This window comes from Anneissia japonica, unplaced genomic scaffold (assembly GCF_011630105.1).
Source record: "Anneissia japonica isolate Jap-2015-1 unplaced genomic scaffold, ASM1163010v1 scaffold287718_len389476_cov179, whole genome shotgun sequence".
Lineage (NCBI taxonomy): Eukaryota > Metazoa > Echinodermata > Crinoidea > Comatulida > Comatulidae > Anneissia > Anneissia japonica.
In genome coordinates, this window is record NW_022702098.1 from 351,320 (window position 1) to 369,106 (window position 17,787).

A 17,787-nucleotide genomic window follows, 5' to 3' on the forward strand; every position below is an offset into this window, starting at 1 on the left:
TATATATTATATATTTTCTGATTATTATATATATTATTATTATATTCTGTATATTATGATTATATGATTATATAATATTATATATTTAGGTAAAATAATATTCTTAAGTATGTAAGACTATGTTTGCATCAGTTGCCTGTTATGTCCTATTATCTAATAACAAAACATTACATGATCTGATGTTAATTGAGTCCCCATCGGACAGGTCAAGCCTCTCACCCCCACCGGCCGAGTTCGTCGGGCAGTCGGACAAAAACAAAATTTAAAACAAGCCTACACCAAGCCAAAACAAAAAAACAAAATACTTTCGCAGTCGTATAGTGCCATTTCCAGCCATCTATAGGTTCCTATTTAAAAATATCTCATTGAGAGGGGGTCACCCTTTCCAAACCCTCCCCCTCAGCAGGCATACAAACTCAAGCCCTCTGTCAGACAGTTTAGACCACCACCCCCAGAAAAAGTATCCTAGAGCCGCTACTGCCTATATGGCCACAGCCTCAACCCCATCATGAGAATGATGAGGCTGAGGTGGTGTCGGCTCTTAGCACGCACTCTCTACCGCCAAAAATCCTGCATCCTGCATTAGGCATTTTATTAGTGTAAAATAGATAATAATACTCAAATAAACGGCCCTTAATTTCACTGTAAATGTGGAACTACAACACATTACCGTCAAAATGTGGTACCAAAGTATGTGACCATAAAGACTTATTGATCCTAACCAGGTTGGAAAATGTTAAATGTTAATAATATTAACATTATAATTTTATTATTACAGTTATTAATTATAATTATTTATTATATATAATATATATTTATATATATATAATTATAATTAATTATTATAATAATTATTATTTTTATGATTATTATTATTATTAATTATGCATGTTATCATTTTAATGCATAATTAAGGCATGTTATTATTTTATGAATAATAATTATAAGGCATGTTATTATTATTATATGTTCTTAATAATAATATTGATAATAATAATAATAGTAAAAATAATAATAATAATAATAATAATAATAATATTAATAATAAAATTACTATTATTATGCCTACAACAATAACAATTATATTGGTGATGAATATGATAATAATAATAAGTAAACAATAATATTTAGTAATAATAATGCTAAATATAATATAATTAATTAATAATAGTTAATTAATCAACGCCAAGTTTAACTAACCAAAGTGGCCTCGCCTAGGCAAGTCCAGGCCCTTTAGTAGATCTCTATCTATTATTTTAGATCAAGTTTACACCTAACAAATACACTGTAATGTTCCTTTTTTACTTGAAAGCTGGGGGCCTAGCTTAGCCTATCAAATTATTATATAGGTCTAAGCTATATATGTACAAGAATAGTGAGACCTAGAATAATTGATAAATACATAAAATCGTCTAACTCTCTATACTAGCCTATACCATAGTCAGTAGAAAACTATGCCAATACCTACTCTTCACTCTCCTACATTATTACCTGTAATTTTTATTATTGGAAGTTCATACAAGGCCGCAAGAGGGCCTGACTCGCATGATTATGATGCACTTCCGGAAAAAAACCCGTTACAATTCTGTAATGCAAAATACGCTAGCTGCTCGTTCTTCCTATATCTTTTGCTGCAATATTATGGAATTCCCCCGGGGAGCTGAGTAGGCCCATGTGTTCTATAAGTGCTTATGCTAGGTTTATGTTCCCGGTGGCCACGGCAGCCCCATTTGCCAGAAACGTAGTGCGCCGTGGGATTTTGGCAATTTTTTCCACGTTTTAAGTTTCCGTCTTGGCTTTTTTGGTGGCATAGCTTGGATTCTTTTTGTTTTATTTGTGGCATTCTTCCATTTTATGCTTCCCGTCCCACTCGGACCGCCTCAAAGTTTTGTTATGGCTTATTACGTACTGTCACGTTTTGTTGCGATCACCCCGTGCGACTTAGGCCTACTGGATTTCTCATTCGAACCGTGACTGCCGTGGCAAATGTTTGACATTTAAAAATTTGCGCCGGCATCCACGGCAATCACGGCCCGTCGTTTGCTTATCCCGTCCCCCCGCGTTGTCTCACGTCCATCCCGTTTTGTTCACGGTGGCCTGAAACGTGGCTGCCGTGGCCACCGGGAACATAGTGCAAACCTAGCATTGGATGCTTTAGGTATAAAGCGCTAAAACGCACCACCACCACGTGTGAAGTTCGATTCTTTGGCTCAACTATACCAGCTCGCTTGCAGGCCTATCCTACAAGCTGAATAGCACAGCACTTTGAACTAAGAGTAGCCTTACTCTTAATTAATTTTTTATAATTTGTATATAGCCTAATATTGATGATCGATGAAATAATAATTTTGTAATAATTGAATGTTTTTGTTTTTTTTTTAATTTTCCCAAGGCTCCGTTTGTTTTTGTTTCTGTTTTGTTTTTTCTTTTTCCTTAAATTTTGTTTAAGATATATTTATTGGTTGTCTTGCGTTGTCATCTCATCATTAAACGTATCCATTAAACAACAATAATAGGCCCTAATTTATGTAACCACAATGCATTGCGTTGGAAATCTCACAATTTCGCACCTGTCCAGAACTTTCCGCTGTTGCCACCTCTTCGTACAGATGCAGTCATGGTAAGAGAGTCCTCTGTCGTGAATTTTATGTTGTTAATGTTTTACCTTTTTAGATTGACTTTTAGCAAACTGGGTTTCGGCAAGCTGGGTTTCTGCAAAATGGGATTAATCGTGTTTGTGTCGGCAAACAGGGACTCGGCAATCTTTCATTCGGCAAACAACTGGGTTTGCCGAATGAAAAAATAACGAACCAAAAATAATTAATTTTGGTTTATAATATTTTATTCCGTTATAGTTATAGTGATCCACCATACGAATTTGTATCAGCCGCAATCACTGAAGTGGATGTTTCACTTACCTTCAATACATCCCTTCCACTGTATTAACGTTATTTGAATAATGAATTCTTACATATGTTGCTTTTGTAGCGAGACAAGTCCTCGTCCAATATTTAACTCAAAATATGTCAATAATGGTAAGGCATTTAAAAGAATGGGCCAACAATATAATATTTCTTTCAGATCTATGCACGCATTTTGACAATAAATCGTCACAAACTGTTTGTCCTTACTCAAATTAATATAGGCCTAAAATTAGTTTGTATTGCTCTGTCCACACTCTACGTATGCCCATATATAGTCATAAGGTCATGTTCAGTTGTCATGTCATCATGACCATATTTAGGCATGTCACATGGTTTTCTCAAATAAAAATTGATAGGACAGAGCTTTCTGAGAGGTCTAGGCCCGTTTCCAAACTATGTGTACGGAATAATGAATGGATTGATTGTTTAGCAGATTGTAAACAACAATTCATGAAAGGCACATGTGTGAAGTAGCTTCCTGATTAGCGTTCTATCTTTATTTGTATGTATTCAGACGTACATATGTATACATATATATATTACGTTTTCTGAGTATGTACTGTTTTTAGTTAGTGTGTATATTTTTTTTTTTTTTTACATTTTTTGTGAAGGCAGAACACCATGAATTACAATTTTTATTAAGTGTTATAAATTGAACAGATTTTTTTTTTGTATTTGATTTAATTGACTTGCTTTTGAGTGTTGGAAATAATAATGAACATAAATATAGTGACAATGATGACAATAGCAATGATAAGCTATTATTATTGGGTTCCGGCCCGTTGCTACCTGGGCTCGTTGCCACCTGGGCCCGTTGCAACCCGGCCCGTTGCCACCCAGCCCGTTGCCACCCGGCCTTTTGCCACCCTAGGCCCGTTGCCACCCGGTCTTTAGCCACCCGGCCTTTAGCCACCCGGCCTTTTGCCACACGGTCCGTTGCCACCGGCCTTTTGCCACCATTGGGAAAGTCGAATATTTAAATCGTTAATGTTACTGAGCGCAATATCCTTTAGTTTACCGCTAACGAGAAGGGCTTTATCCAAAGTTTATCATTGACGGTTATTTCTCATGAGAAAATATATATGCTTGTAATAAATTGTCCGCATAAAGAGAGAAATACAAAATAAATTCCATAAAGTTAATTATACACAAATAATATAGGCTTGTGGTTATAACTATTATTATCATAAATGTGTTGTTTTTTAATTGTAAAAGCACAGGCTATTTCTTTATATTTTAGAATACGAATATACTTAAAAATAAAATATAAAAATAAACTCACTGCAGTATTTCTCTCTTTATGAGGATATAACAATGTTTATTTCTGTAATTTTCTCCTGGTGGTAAAAAGGCACATGGACGATTGTTTAAAATAAAATACAGTAAACTAATAATTAAATGTTAAACTGGAAAGTAAATAATAATCAAGAAAAAATTCTGCTACAATAGGCCTACTAGTACAAATCTATGTAACAAAACCCACCAAAATAATATAAATAGGCCTAGTTCGACATTACTAAAGGTGGCAAAAGGCCGGGTGGCAACGGGCCTAGGGTGGCAAAAGGCCAGGTGGCAACAGGCCTAAAGGGTGGCAAAATGCCGGATCACAACGGGCCGGGTGGCAACAGCCGGGTGGCAAAAGGCCGGGTGGCAACGGGCCGGGTGGCAACGGGCCGGAACCCCTTTCTGAGCAATGTTAACGTCCATAAAAACGTGTTTGCTGCCCTCTAGATAATTACCGATTTTACTCCATATGGTCGTTGATTTACTAATTTTAACCATTTAGTTTTTAGCAACATTCATCACCAGCCTTTCATCACTTATAAGACTATTGCCATAATGTAAAACTTTACTTGGAAACAACATATAGTTTTTCAATCGTTCGGAATTACTAATCAACATAAATGGTAGGTAACGGTAACCACTCTCATCGCAAGATATATTTACATTCCCTTTTATTTAGAAAGACAAGAAGAACACAGCGGATGCTCCAGAATTCGCCGACAAGAGGTCCGATGTCCAACGAGATGGTCCGAACAAAGGGCCTGATTAGAGTCTCGGTCGGGGTCCAAGAATGAAAAAAAAAATATCCCTGGCAGGGTTCATGGGGAGAGTTTTTTTATTTATATTTTTTTTTTAATGGCTTAGTGTGGTCCAAATTGTGCATTTGGGTCTGTCCTCTGCATCCTGGCGCCACACCATGCAATAACATGAAAGCTATGCCCGATCAGATGGTAGTATATTAATCAATGCAAATGACTATTTTTAAAGTTTTTAGTTTTGTCTTTATTAACGTCACACTCTTATAATACAATAAGACCAGCCAATACTGGCTTATGAGTGACACATCTTAAAAAATACATGAAAAAAGCTTCAAGGGCTCATAACTAGTTTTTTTTTTTCTTTTCCTTTTTCACTTTTTTCCCCTTTTTTTGTTTTTGTGTACTACCACGCAACATGAAAGAAAGGAAAAAGTCTACAAATAGAACATATAATAAAAAAAAAAAAAAAAACAAAAAAAAAAAACACACAAATCTCAACATTAGTGATTAAACAAAATAGACTGCCGTAATGAAAGATGGGCTTCCCCAATGAATACTTCTAAAATACATAAATACTTCTAAAATACGTAAATATGCATCAGTACACGTTAATACATATAGGACAGCCTACTATAATTATAACACATGCCTAAGCGAGATTTTTAACTGGTAAACTTCTCCTTTACGATTTAGAGATAACAAGTATGCAGTGACTGTGTACGAAACTTTTTAATCAGGAATAATAATAAGGAAGCTAACTTAATATATGAAATTAAATTTAGTAACTAAAGTTGATTTTGTAACTGTTCTAGGATATATAAATCAGATATATAAAATATAATATGTAGGTAGTAGTAGAATTGACTCAATTTTTTAAAGGAAATATATATATATATATATATATATATATATATAATATATTGTGTAATGGAGTGTATCTGGTGGTATTTGAATCTGTTCAACCATGAAGCCTCCGTGGTCTAATGGTTATGAAGCTCGCCTTGACAGCGAGAGGTCGCAGGTTCGAGTCCCGCCAGAGTCATTTTATTACACAATTTCTTTATTCATTTATTTACAGGACTACANTGATATATATATATATATATATATATATATATATATATACATATATATATATATATATATACATATATATACAATGCATGTAAATAAAAAAAATTATGAACGTGTATTCTCAGATGAAACAGCATTTTGAATAGTGTTAACGTACAAACCACCACACAGTAATTAATTGGATAAATTTCACGCAATGTCTAATATTGTATTAATGTTCCATAACAGATTAATTAAGTTAATGTCAGTTAAAACTTAAATACAGGTTTATTTTTTTCTTTTTTGAATTTAACAAGAGAATTACACGTCTACCATAATACATCACAGCGATTTCCACTATCGTCATTGATCCATCATTTCTTAATAATGTTAGTAATACACACGATTGGTAATGATTTTGTTTCATATAATTCCATAATTCCAACTAAATTCAATTCTGTGTTCATTTCCTATTGTTTTTATATGGAAAAAGTATATTTTACATTAACTGAAATGATTACCATTGAATTATGACAATAAACATTACATCAATTTAAGGTATTGAAAATTAACATTAATTCCTTTACAGGGTTTCTTCAACCGAGAATTTTCTATGACATCTCAGGCCCATAAAAATCCTAGCGTCCTTCCACTTTGAAATAAGATAATTGAGGAAGTTTTTTAATTATTCAGTGGTGATGTGCCACTGATGTAGGCCTTATTATTAGTTCCACAATCCCATAACAGGTACAGTAATTTGAAAACATGACACTGCAGTACAAACTGCTTGCATTTGATTTCTCTTTTAATGTTTTTTTTTTCGTTTTTAATGTTGCACGTTCATTTTTCTTATATTAACAGTTGTAATTTTTAATTTTTTTTTCTCTGTCCTCTCTTTGGTTTGTTGATGCATAATACGTTTTTACAATTTTAACTGTACATTCATACGCAATTCAGCTCTGGCTGTCATGTACGTTTTTGTTTAGAGAACAATTAATGGGAGGAAACTTTTTTTAGCGGTAAGGGGACGTCAGGGAAGCCATGGGGTATCGCAAAAACTTTCCTTCAAACACCGTTTCATACTCTCGACCTGGATTGTGTTCATACTATTATAGATGACGTAAAAATAATTGATCTTCGGTACTTGAATTTCTTCTATTTTTAACACTCAAAAACCTGTAAACAAAAAAAAAAAATATTTATTCAAACTTAACTTTTTAAACTATATGAAAGGGTTGTACAACAATCAAGTTAAATGAGTTAAATTTTGAAAGAAAATGTTATGACATGGTTTAAAGAATGTTTAAACAAAACATTGCTTAAGAAAGAAAAATTATTTACTGTACCTCAATCTAATACAGGCTGTAATGGCGACAACTAAGAGTATGAACACTAGACTACCAATAATGGCGCTTATAATAACTGATCGACCAATCATCTCTACCTCATTCGATTCTGTAAGCGTATCAATGTTAACAATTGGACTGGCTGTTGTTGCACGGGGAGGTATCTGTGGATTTTTGTTTAAACCCTTACAGGTACGTCCATCTGTCAATAGCGAAGAGTTTTTAGCACAGAGGCAGGAATAATTCCCGGAGCTCGAGTTCACTTTTGGGGCTGCTACGCACAGATCAGAACATCCGCCGTTATGACCCTCGCAATAGTTAACAATCCCTAAAAAAAAGGGGAAAAAAATGAAAATTAAACTCTTAGATCATCTTCCTATAGTAATTACAAATACGTTCTCATCCATCATGTACCTTTTTTGAGTAAAGTATTTCTTGAAAGAATAAAGGACTGTTGAGGAATGTTGATTTCAATTTTGTTAGCCTTCAATTGACCTCATGGGGAATTTCACATTTTTTTGTAAACAGTAATGCTCCATGTATAAGCCAACCCACAAATGTTCATCCTCTTTGTAGCTGGGCTCTATGGCTCGTACTCAGTAAATTACGGTGTAAAATTATTTACCTTCTATTTGCTTGTGACGGTGATAGATCTGAATGCCCATTGGAGAGTAAAGTCCTTTCAGCAGAGTAGTACGGTTTCTGCCGTTGAATTTGTTCGCTCGAATGATACTCTCCTTATTCCAATCTGTCCAGTAAACATAGTCTTCAAACACAGCTATGGAAAATGGATGAGGCAAAATTGTTTCGGATTGGAGGATGGTACGTCTACACAGACCATTGTAGTCGATGCTGCTCAGACTGTGCACCTTAGCATCCACCCAGAAGAGAAGATCACTGACTAGATCGATGGTTAGGCCATTTGGCCATTCGATGTCCGTATCTACAAGTGTTAGTCTTTGCTGTCCATTCATTCCTGCACGTTCAATCCTAGCTATCTGACCCCAATCTGACCAGAACATGTAACTGCAGAAAATAAATTGCAAAAGACATTTTGATATTTTTAAATGCTTAATTTCGATTACAATTACAAACGAGACGTACAAGCAAGAAAACAATCCAAAAGAAAATAAATCAACTTACCCTATTCTTGGGTCAACAGTAATAGCTCTTGGTTCATGTAAGTCCTCGGATATGAGAATGGCACGTTTGGTTGTATCTTCCAGGCTTGCAACTTCAATGGTGTTGGTTCCAGCATCAGTCCAGTACATGTTATTAAAGACCCAGTCAATACAAATGCCATCTGGTGTGTGTGCAACAGTAATGACCGCCTCTGGCTCACCAGTGCCATTGATATCGGTACGGAATATCTTCTCCTGGGTGACGTCAGTCCAGTAAACCTGCTTCTTCTTGATGTCGTAATCCAAAGCCACTGCGCTTCTTTGATGGTCTACTATCATTCGGTATTCCCTTTTAAATGGATCATATTCGCGTAAATCAACACGGTTAGCAAAAATGACGAGTGGATTTGGTCCAATAGCGCGACAGTATGACTTGTGTTCAAGAATATAACCCTCCTGACAGTAGCACTCGTAGCCGCCTTCATGGTTAATGCATTCCTGACTGCATACCTTTGGAAGTACCTTCCTGCATTCATCTATATCCACGCAATGATTAGCATCATCCAACTCAAAGCCATCTGGACAGGAACAAGAAAACCCAATTGGCAATTCAATGCATTCTGCATTGCTGCTACAGTTATCTTTGTGCTTAGCACATTCATCAACACCTACACCTACAAAACAAAGAATAGTGTAAACAAATTAGTATTCACAATACCAATAGCGACTAAAGACAAGATGTCAATAATGAAATGCGATGGTTTTGGAATACAATACAAATTCAACATAAAAAATATACTTTTTGATATTAACACTCTGCTTATATTACTGTACAATAACATTTATAAACTTTAAACAAGATAACCTGAGATTACAAACAGTAGCCACCAGTCGATCCGCTAGAGTCGGCTAGACCTAGCAAACGAAGCATAGCATGATCATAGGCCTAACGGTGGCGCCAGAAATTTTCTGTCAAGGGGTCTGACGTGTTCAACGGAGGAGTCCAAACTCCAAGGCGCCGACGAAGCCTCGGTCGACGTCCCGGAATAAAAATCCCCGTTAGGGTTCATGGGGAGAGTTTTCTATGTCCTAATTTGGTCCTAAATATGCTTTTAGACCACAATTAGGGATTGGTCTCTCGTCCTAGTCGGGGTGGGGGATGGAATTTTTTGTATATAAAAAGAAAAATAAATATAATAGTAAATAAAAAGGAAATTAATAATGTGGTGTTCATCACAAATGATTGATGGATTCAACATCCATCTTTGAGAAATTGAATTTATTTTTAAAAAAATGAAAAATGTAACGGTTATAAATAAGATAATACTCAATTAGTTTATACCTATTCTCTATGCGAATGTATGACAATTATACTTTATGGTACGTAATGAACGAATTTAAGCCCCTGTTATGTGTCGCATAATTTCGGTTTATTTTTTAGAAATATAGAGATAAAAAAAAGTTATTGAATAAAGGAGACGATTGAAAATAAAGGTGGGTTATTCCCACAAAAAAGGAAAAAAATAATAGAATAATGTAACAAGCTAAATATTTTCGTAAAAACAAAGGAGTAATACAAAATCTTGGAGACTTTTTAGGTGCTAACATTTACTGTTTCAATGAATAGTTTTTTAATGTAAATGTAATAACAAAAGAAAAAAAGAAACGATTTTTAAAGATATTGTGCATTAATGATGATAATAATAATAATAATAATAATAATAATAAGTAATAAATAATATCAATAATATTAATAACTGAATTTTAAAGGTCTACATTACATCCTTGCAACTCGAAAGAGGTTATATTTATGGGAAATAGTTGAGTCAAATTTATGCCTAAGGTGTATTATTGTTCAGGATGATGCTCATCTATTGTTCGAGTGTAGTGAATCAAAACAACTGTGAAATTATATTACTTTGAGTAGATTAAATAAGTATGATATTGAAACAAACTTTCAAAACATTATATACGGAATTGGGAATCTGCACGTTAATTAAAGTTTTTCTAATGGAATATTTTGTATATACCAAGCTAATTTTTTAATAAATGTTAATAAAAATCTTGGCTCTGTCATAGACTTTCGTGGGCTATCCTTGGTGTTTACACTGAATAAATCCAATATTATTATTATTATTTATTATTATTATTATTATTATTATTATTATTATTATTATTATTATTATTATTAAATAATAATAATAATAATAATTACTCGGCTTTTATATACTGCTCTAAGCGCTCTATCACATTATTATGCCAGTATTCATTTTAAAGAATGGAATTGCTATAGAAATCTTTGTTGACACACGATACATCAGCCAAGTACACAACAAAACGTTATTCAATACTTATTTGCGAAACTCACTAATTTGGAACAAGTTTAACTGAAAAATAATTTGTCTGAAAAACGCACGATGCAAACTGTTGGTACTACGACCGTCACACACTGTAAAATCATCAATCCGTTATATATCTTCGAGTTTAGTTGGTTTATAGTTTTCTACACATATAGATTAAATTTATTTAAAAAAATACAAAAAGATAGATAAAAATACAACAGGTTTAATAATATAAAGAGCACTATGCTGTCATTATGTTATCGAGTCGGAAACGAAAATAAAACTGTTTCACGAACGACATCAGATATTCGCAGATGTGCATTAGAAACCGTACGGTTCCGTGGAGTGCAAATAGCATGTACACGTACAGCGGTTCGTCTGTTTGTTGTTTGCTATGGTTGAATTAAAATGGTTTTTCGAAATAAATGTAGATGATTAATAAGCAATTAGTAGAGCTCCGCATAGTGCAATAGGAAAATTATTATACGAAGGTTAGATTTAATGCTTGAAAACATTTCCTGAGGGCCTGCAAGGCCCGAAGGAAATTTTTGAACGCATTAAATCTAACCTAAGTATAATAATTTTCCATTTAGTGTACGATGCATGCTCAACTAATTGCTTTTTTACTAATCGCCGTCTTTTATGCTGATTTTTGCTCCTGCAATCAGCAGATTACAGTACGGATATGATGAATAAGGCCAAACAAATATATATATACTTGTTTAGCGTCACCGCCCGACCATGATTTTCTAGCCGCCACCAAGTGTGTTTTCTTTTTCTGCAAACAAAAATCAGATTCCCCTCACGATTTTGCGCTATATTGTTGTTTTCTATACTGATCCAGGCTTAATTGTGTGTTTTATTTGGATAATAGCAACGATTTCTACCTCCGCCAAGGAATTATGTATTCACCGTTGTCACTGTCTGGGTACAATTGTACAATTGTGTACAATTTTTTTAAATTGAGAATTGACAATAAAATACGCGACGACTTGGGAACCAAAGTTTGGTTGAAGTTTTTTTTAGATCCAGTCGTAAGGGGCGTCCCATCGTTTGTTTCCCACCATGCATTTCGGATGAACACTTTATTTGGGTGGAAAACTCTATCTTGTGTTTCTAGTATCTTTGGTGATATGCATCAGCAGTTGTCAACAAACAAGTTACAACCATGGTTACAGCATGCACGCAAAGATCGTAGGTGGCGGGTACCCTACGCGGCGCTACTTACACGATCTGTTGTTACTTTTTTCGCCAGTTACGTCACGGTAAAATCGGTAACTTCATAAAAAAATTGCCAAAAAACAATTTTAAGGTTGATTCTATTAATAATGGCATATCAGAAATCTCTAAAACAAAAATCATTTTGTTAGTTTTTAACGTTCTCGCATGTGCAGATTACTTTTAGTGACGTCATTACGTTATACGTCCTACCGTTGTCGTCCAATCGGAAGCTCCCTATTATTTTGTATTTATACCTCTAAATTGTTATGTCCACTTGAAAATGACAGACGTTGAGCTTATATTGTTACTGTAATTTTAAAACCTTTTCAGTTTTCAACATAAACTAACGAACGTTGAAATAACGTTGAGTAATGAATAGGTAGATCTACTTGGTATAACAACATAACACATTTTAACGTTGGTTCTATATTATAAAATAATATTATAACACTATATCTAAACCAAACGTTGCCAAAATGTTAAATAGCCATTGTAATTGTTATGTTAAAATCACAACCATATTTCAAAGTGAATTCAGTGTTGTTGAACGGTAAACTCAACCAGTTTTCAATGTTTATTTAACGTTGAAATAACGTTAAGTAAATAAACAAACAATGGGTACAAAACACATTTTCAATTTTGATTCTACATTGAAATAAAAACCTATATTCACACAAAAATCCCAACAAGCTTAAAACGCTAAATATGTAAGGTTGAAGAAAACCGTTGAATAAACAGTAGATTTTGGTTTAAAAATGTTCAATGATTCTACATTGAAATGCAAGCTATACATTAGTTTTACGTTAAAAAGACCTTAAATACACATTAATAATATGTTAGATTTATATAGCGCCTAACGCCAAATAGGCCTTTAAGCGCTCCACATTATTACCCCGGTCATTGGATTAAACGCGAACTCAAGAGAGAAGCAATGCAGATAAAGTGCCTTGCCCAAGTACACAAGTGGAATGCACGATGGAATTGAAACCACGACCTGGAGGTTGGAAAACCAAACCATTCCCACTGCGCCAAACCACCTTCACATTGGTACTTTAATATATTTACATTTGTCAATGTTAAATTAATGTCAGGTAACAAACCGATACTTGGTTAAAAACAAAACAGTTTTTTTTTAACGTTGATTCAATGTTGAGTAAATGTTCTCAAGATCATTTCAACATTACAACTACATTTTATTATGTACCCACTGGGAAATGTATTTTCTATTGCACTGGCTGTTGTTGCAGGAGGCGGTGACTGTGGATTTTTCTTTGAGCCCTCACAGGTACGTCCATCCGCCATTAGTGAAGAGATTCCAGGACAGAGACAAGAATAATTGATGGATTGTGAGCTCACTTTAGGCGCTGCTACGCACAAATCAGAGCATCCACCGTTATGACCCTCGCAATAGTTAACAATCCCTGAAGTTAAAAAAAATAAAATAAAATGCATTATCATCTTCTATAATTATAAACACTTTTTCCTCCTTCAGGTAGCTTTTCTTATTAAGTATTTCTTGAATTTCTGATTCTAGCTTTGAATCAAATATTTTCCAAATTAAAAGTTCAGTATAAAATTTAGAGTTAAAAATGACAAATGCTTTGATGTAGGCACTACATTGCTATCGTATCAGATTATTTACCTTCTATTTGCTTTTGACGGTGATAAATCTGGATGCCCATTGGAGAGTAGAGTCCTTCAATTAGAGTGGTACGGTTTCCGCCGCTGAATTTGTTCGCTCGAATGATACTCTCCTTATTCCAATCTGTCCAGTAAACATAGTCTTCAAACACGGCGATGGAAAATGGATGAGGCAAAATTGTTTCCGAATGGAGGATGGTACGTCTACCCAGGCCATTGTAGTCGATGCTGCTCAGACTGTGTACCTTGGCATCCACCCAGAAGAGAAGATCACTGACTAGATCGATGGTTAGGCCATTTGGCCATGCGATGTCAGTGTCGACAAGTGTTAGTCTTTGCTGTCCATTCATTCCTGCACGTTCAATCCTAGCTCTCTCGCCCCAATCTGACCAGAACATGTAACTGCAGAAAATGAATTGCAAATGAACTTTTGAATATTTTTAAATAATAAATTTCTATCATGATTACAAGCAAAACTTAAACAAGGAAATCATTTGAAAATAAAATAAATTAGCTTACCCAATTCTTGGGTCAACTGTAATAGCTCTTGGTTCATCTAAGTCCTCCGATATGAGAATGGCACGTTTGCTTGGATCTTCAAGGCTTGCAACTTCAATGGTGTTAGTTCCAGCATCGGTCCAGTACATGTTATTAAAGACCCAGTCAATACAAATGCCATCTGGTGTGTTCGCAACAGTAATGACTGCCTCCGGCTCACCAGTGCCATTGATGTCGGTACGGAAGATCTGCTCCTTGGTGACGTCAGTCCAGTAAACCTGCTTCTTCTTGATGTCGTAATCCAAAGCCACTGCGCTTCTTTGATGGTCTACTATCGTTCGGTATTCCCTTTTACGTGGATCGTATTCGCGTAAATCAACGCGGTTAGCAAAAATGACGAGTGGATCTGGTCCAATAGCGCGACAGTATGACTTGTGTTCAAGAATATATCCCTCCTGACAGTAGCACTTGTAGCCACCTTCATGGTTAACGCATCCCTGGCTGCATACCTTTGGAATTACCTTCTTGCACTCATCTATATCCACGCACTGATTGGCATCATTCAACTCAAAGCCATCTGGACAGGAACAGGAAAAACCAATTGGCAATTCAATGCATTCTGCATTGCTGCTACAGTTATGACTGCGTGTAGCACATTCGTCAACACCTAAAAAACAAAGGATAGAGTGAACCAGTGGTTATTATTTACAACATCAATAAAATTACAAGACAAGATAACAATAAATGAAATGTAATGGGTTTGGAAAATATTCAAAAAGATATGAACTTACCACACTTTGAAATCTCTTCATCAGACCCATCACCACAGTCGGGTTGTCCATTACATGTCTGTGTCATTAAGATGCACCTACCGTTCTTGCACAAGAAATCTTCATTTGTGTTGCATTCTTTGGGAGCTGTCAAAAGAAAGAATACAACATGATTAGTTCTACTCTTTGAATTAATTTAGTATCTACTGATTACGATACTTTTTAAATCATGTGCAAACAGAAGTACCCAAGAGGATTTGTTGATTATAAGTCTGGGATAAACCCTTTCAGACCCCTCTATATTCTACAGAACATGGATCTGATAAGTATGTCAAGCTCAGATGGGACCTACATGTAGCTACAGGAGAAAGTGTGCTAAACTTAACTTGTTTTTTAGCCTTTCAAAAGAAAAAGTAAGGTCAGTGACGATCTACATGGTTCAGTGGTCATGGCAAGGATGACAGAGGTTCTGCATATTAAATTATTATGCTCTCTGAAATGGGTTCCTTTTAGGGTAGGGGTGGTTGGCAGTAGCAGATTCAAGGGGGCGGGGAGTTACTGGTTGGGAACATAACTAATCAGAATACAAACTCACCACTAGGGCATTCACTATGCTCATCGGAGTCATCAGTGCAATCCGGAGTTCCATCACATTCACAGACTCCATCAATGCATTCTCCGTTACTACAGGTGAACTGGGACGGGTAACACGTTGTCACCGCTGCTTGAAAATAAGCAATAAAAAGATGCTGTGATCAGTTTAAGATCTTCAGTTAACAAATAGAGCCTGCAACGGGCATAGTTATTTTGTTTAAAAAAAAAAGGGGGGAATAAAACAAATTGTTTTTGGTACTAGAAAATTCAGAAATATTAATGCATTTCTTATAACATATTTTCTAATGTACTTACGACATCCATCTTCATCAGACCCCTCTGTACAGTCTGGTGCGCCATCACATTTCCAACTGGTGTGAACGCATTCGCCATTATTACATTCAAACTCACGAAGCGAACAACGGCTGTGGTGTGGTGTAGGAGCACAGTGGTCGCTGGACTCGTCGGAAAGGTCGGGGCAATCGTAGTCACCATCACACTTCCAGCGATCAGAAATGCAGAGGGAATTATTGCACATGAACTCATTCGGGGCGCATGTTATTGGTGGGCAAGAGGTTTCGTCAGTGTTGTCGCCGCAATCGTCGTCTTGATCACAAACCCAACGGTTAATTATGCACTTTCCGTTTCCGCAAGTGTATTCATCTGCGGTACATGTTACAGCCTCTGAAATATCATAATTATGTTTAGTACTGATGCCCAAAACATTTGAATCAATCATAACGTTTTAGTGTGTGAGATATGAACACATTCATTAGGGTAAAATAGAGTAGATTGCAAAATTATCTCAAACTTACCACAATTAACTTCATCAGCACCGTTATCGCAGTCTGCGTCACGATCACACTGCCACGTTGCCGGAATGCAGATACTGCCCTCGCCACAGTTGAACTGGTCAGCTCGACAAGTTCTTGCCTCTGTAATAAACAAGGAAACAAACATTTAAATAGATGTAGTGTATTAACATTCTAATGGTTCAGACTGGATTGTTCTATAGAATTCAACGTAGAGAAGGTTCTACGTGACGAATCACAATATACTGTATTTGCAGTACATAAACATAGAATTCTGGTGCAGGACTTAATATTTTTAGGATACATGTTTAGTGAAACATATTTTTTCTGGAATCAGTTTACAGCGCCAAGGCATTAGCCATAAAATCTCCAAAGTTAGAAAGTGAATACCAAATTGATGTGATTATAAGAAACTTGACAAAAAGAGGTAAAATTTCAGAACTCAATTTCAGCGATTTAAATACAAAGAACACCCAAACGGCTGTTGCTATTATGAATCAGAAATTTAATTCTGTAATGTGATTGAAAAGACACAGAAACACCATTACAGGCATAAATGAACATTGGTTATATAGCACATTAGGGAGATTTCACAACCTTACGATAACGAATACGAATACGTCATTAGCAGCATTATCATTATTCGCTCTCAAATATTCTTAACTATATACTGTACTAGCTGAATATGATCCTTGATCCATGCAAAAGACATGAATCGCTTACGCCGTGACATTATGCTACTGTAGGGGAAAGATGGTCTAAAAATCTGATGACAACCGTATTTGTAAGCTTACGAAAACTCCCTAAGATGTAAAATAAAACAAAATGCCCATTGGCAAACACAGCCTTGGGACAGCCTATATGCACCTCAGCCCCACCGCAATTTGGGCACATTTCTCATTTCTGTCCATTGACAGACACAAAGTTATAGTTATAACTGGCGACTCAGCCCCAACCATGATGAGAACATTTTGAAAATATGGTCCGAAATTAGCATTGGGTAATTGTATAGCTCAAAGAATCAGACACAAATTTAAAGTTAGTAGGATACTGAATTCCTAACTACCTGGTGTGAACAAATTGTATAAATGTGGCATTTCTAGATGCCGGGAAATAGCAGCTGGCAAGCTGCAAAACAGCTACCACTATTCCAACGACTGGCAAGAGGATACATGATTTAAAGTTAGTGGAAATAAACTAGTTACCATACCCGCCTCATATCTACACCATAAATGAAAAAGGCGCCTTCTCTTTGAAAAAATATAGATAGTACATGCATACTTTAAAAAATGCATACCGGTATTCTTCACTTTAAGAGTTTACATTTTACTTGCAAGTAATCAGGACCGACTTGACCCCGTATACATGTGTGGTGTGGTGATGAGAATTTAACCGACTCCAACATATATATGCATATACATAT

At 35.5% G+C, this 17,787-nt stretch overlaps 1 protein-coding gene across 2 annotated transcripts in view; it reads right to left on the bottom strand.

The window, feature by feature from the left end:
* Positions 1 to 6,236: 6,236 nt before the first annotated feature.
* LOC117103785 (low-density lipoprotein receptor-like) overlaps positions 6,237 to 17,787 on the bottom strand; it is a 29,529-nt gene continuing 17,978 nt past the window's right edge. Inside the window, exons 2-12 of one of the 2 annotated variants that reach the window (XM_033244405.1) lie at positions 16,368 to 16,487; positions 15,868 to 16,236; positions 15,554 to 15,679; positions 14,980 to 15,105; positions 14,210 to 14,855; positions 13,692 to 14,092; positions 13,258 to 13,470; positions 8,509 to 9,160; positions 7,991 to 8,391; positions 7,366 to 7,693; positions 6,237 to 7,195 (exon numbers count right to left, since the gene is read on the bottom strand). In XM_033244405.1, coding sequence (XP_033100296.1) covers positions 7,129 to 7,195; positions 7,366 to 7,693; positions 7,991 to 8,391; positions 8,509 to 9,160; positions 13,258 to 13,470; positions 13,692 to 14,092; positions 14,210 to 14,855; positions 14,980 to 15,105; positions 15,554 to 15,679; positions 15,868 to 16,236; positions 16,368 to 16,487 — 3,449 coding nt within the window. In that variant the 3' untranslated portion in view covers positions 6,237 to 7,128. The remainder of the gene's footprint in view (positions 7,196 to 7,365; positions 7,694 to 7,990; positions 8,392 to 8,508; positions 9,161 to 13,257; positions 13,471 to 13,691; positions 14,093 to 14,209; positions 14,856 to 14,979; positions 15,106 to 15,553; positions 15,680 to 15,867; positions 16,237 to 16,367; positions 16,488 to 17,787) is intronic. The other variant, XM_033244406.1, reaches the window with a different exon arrangement.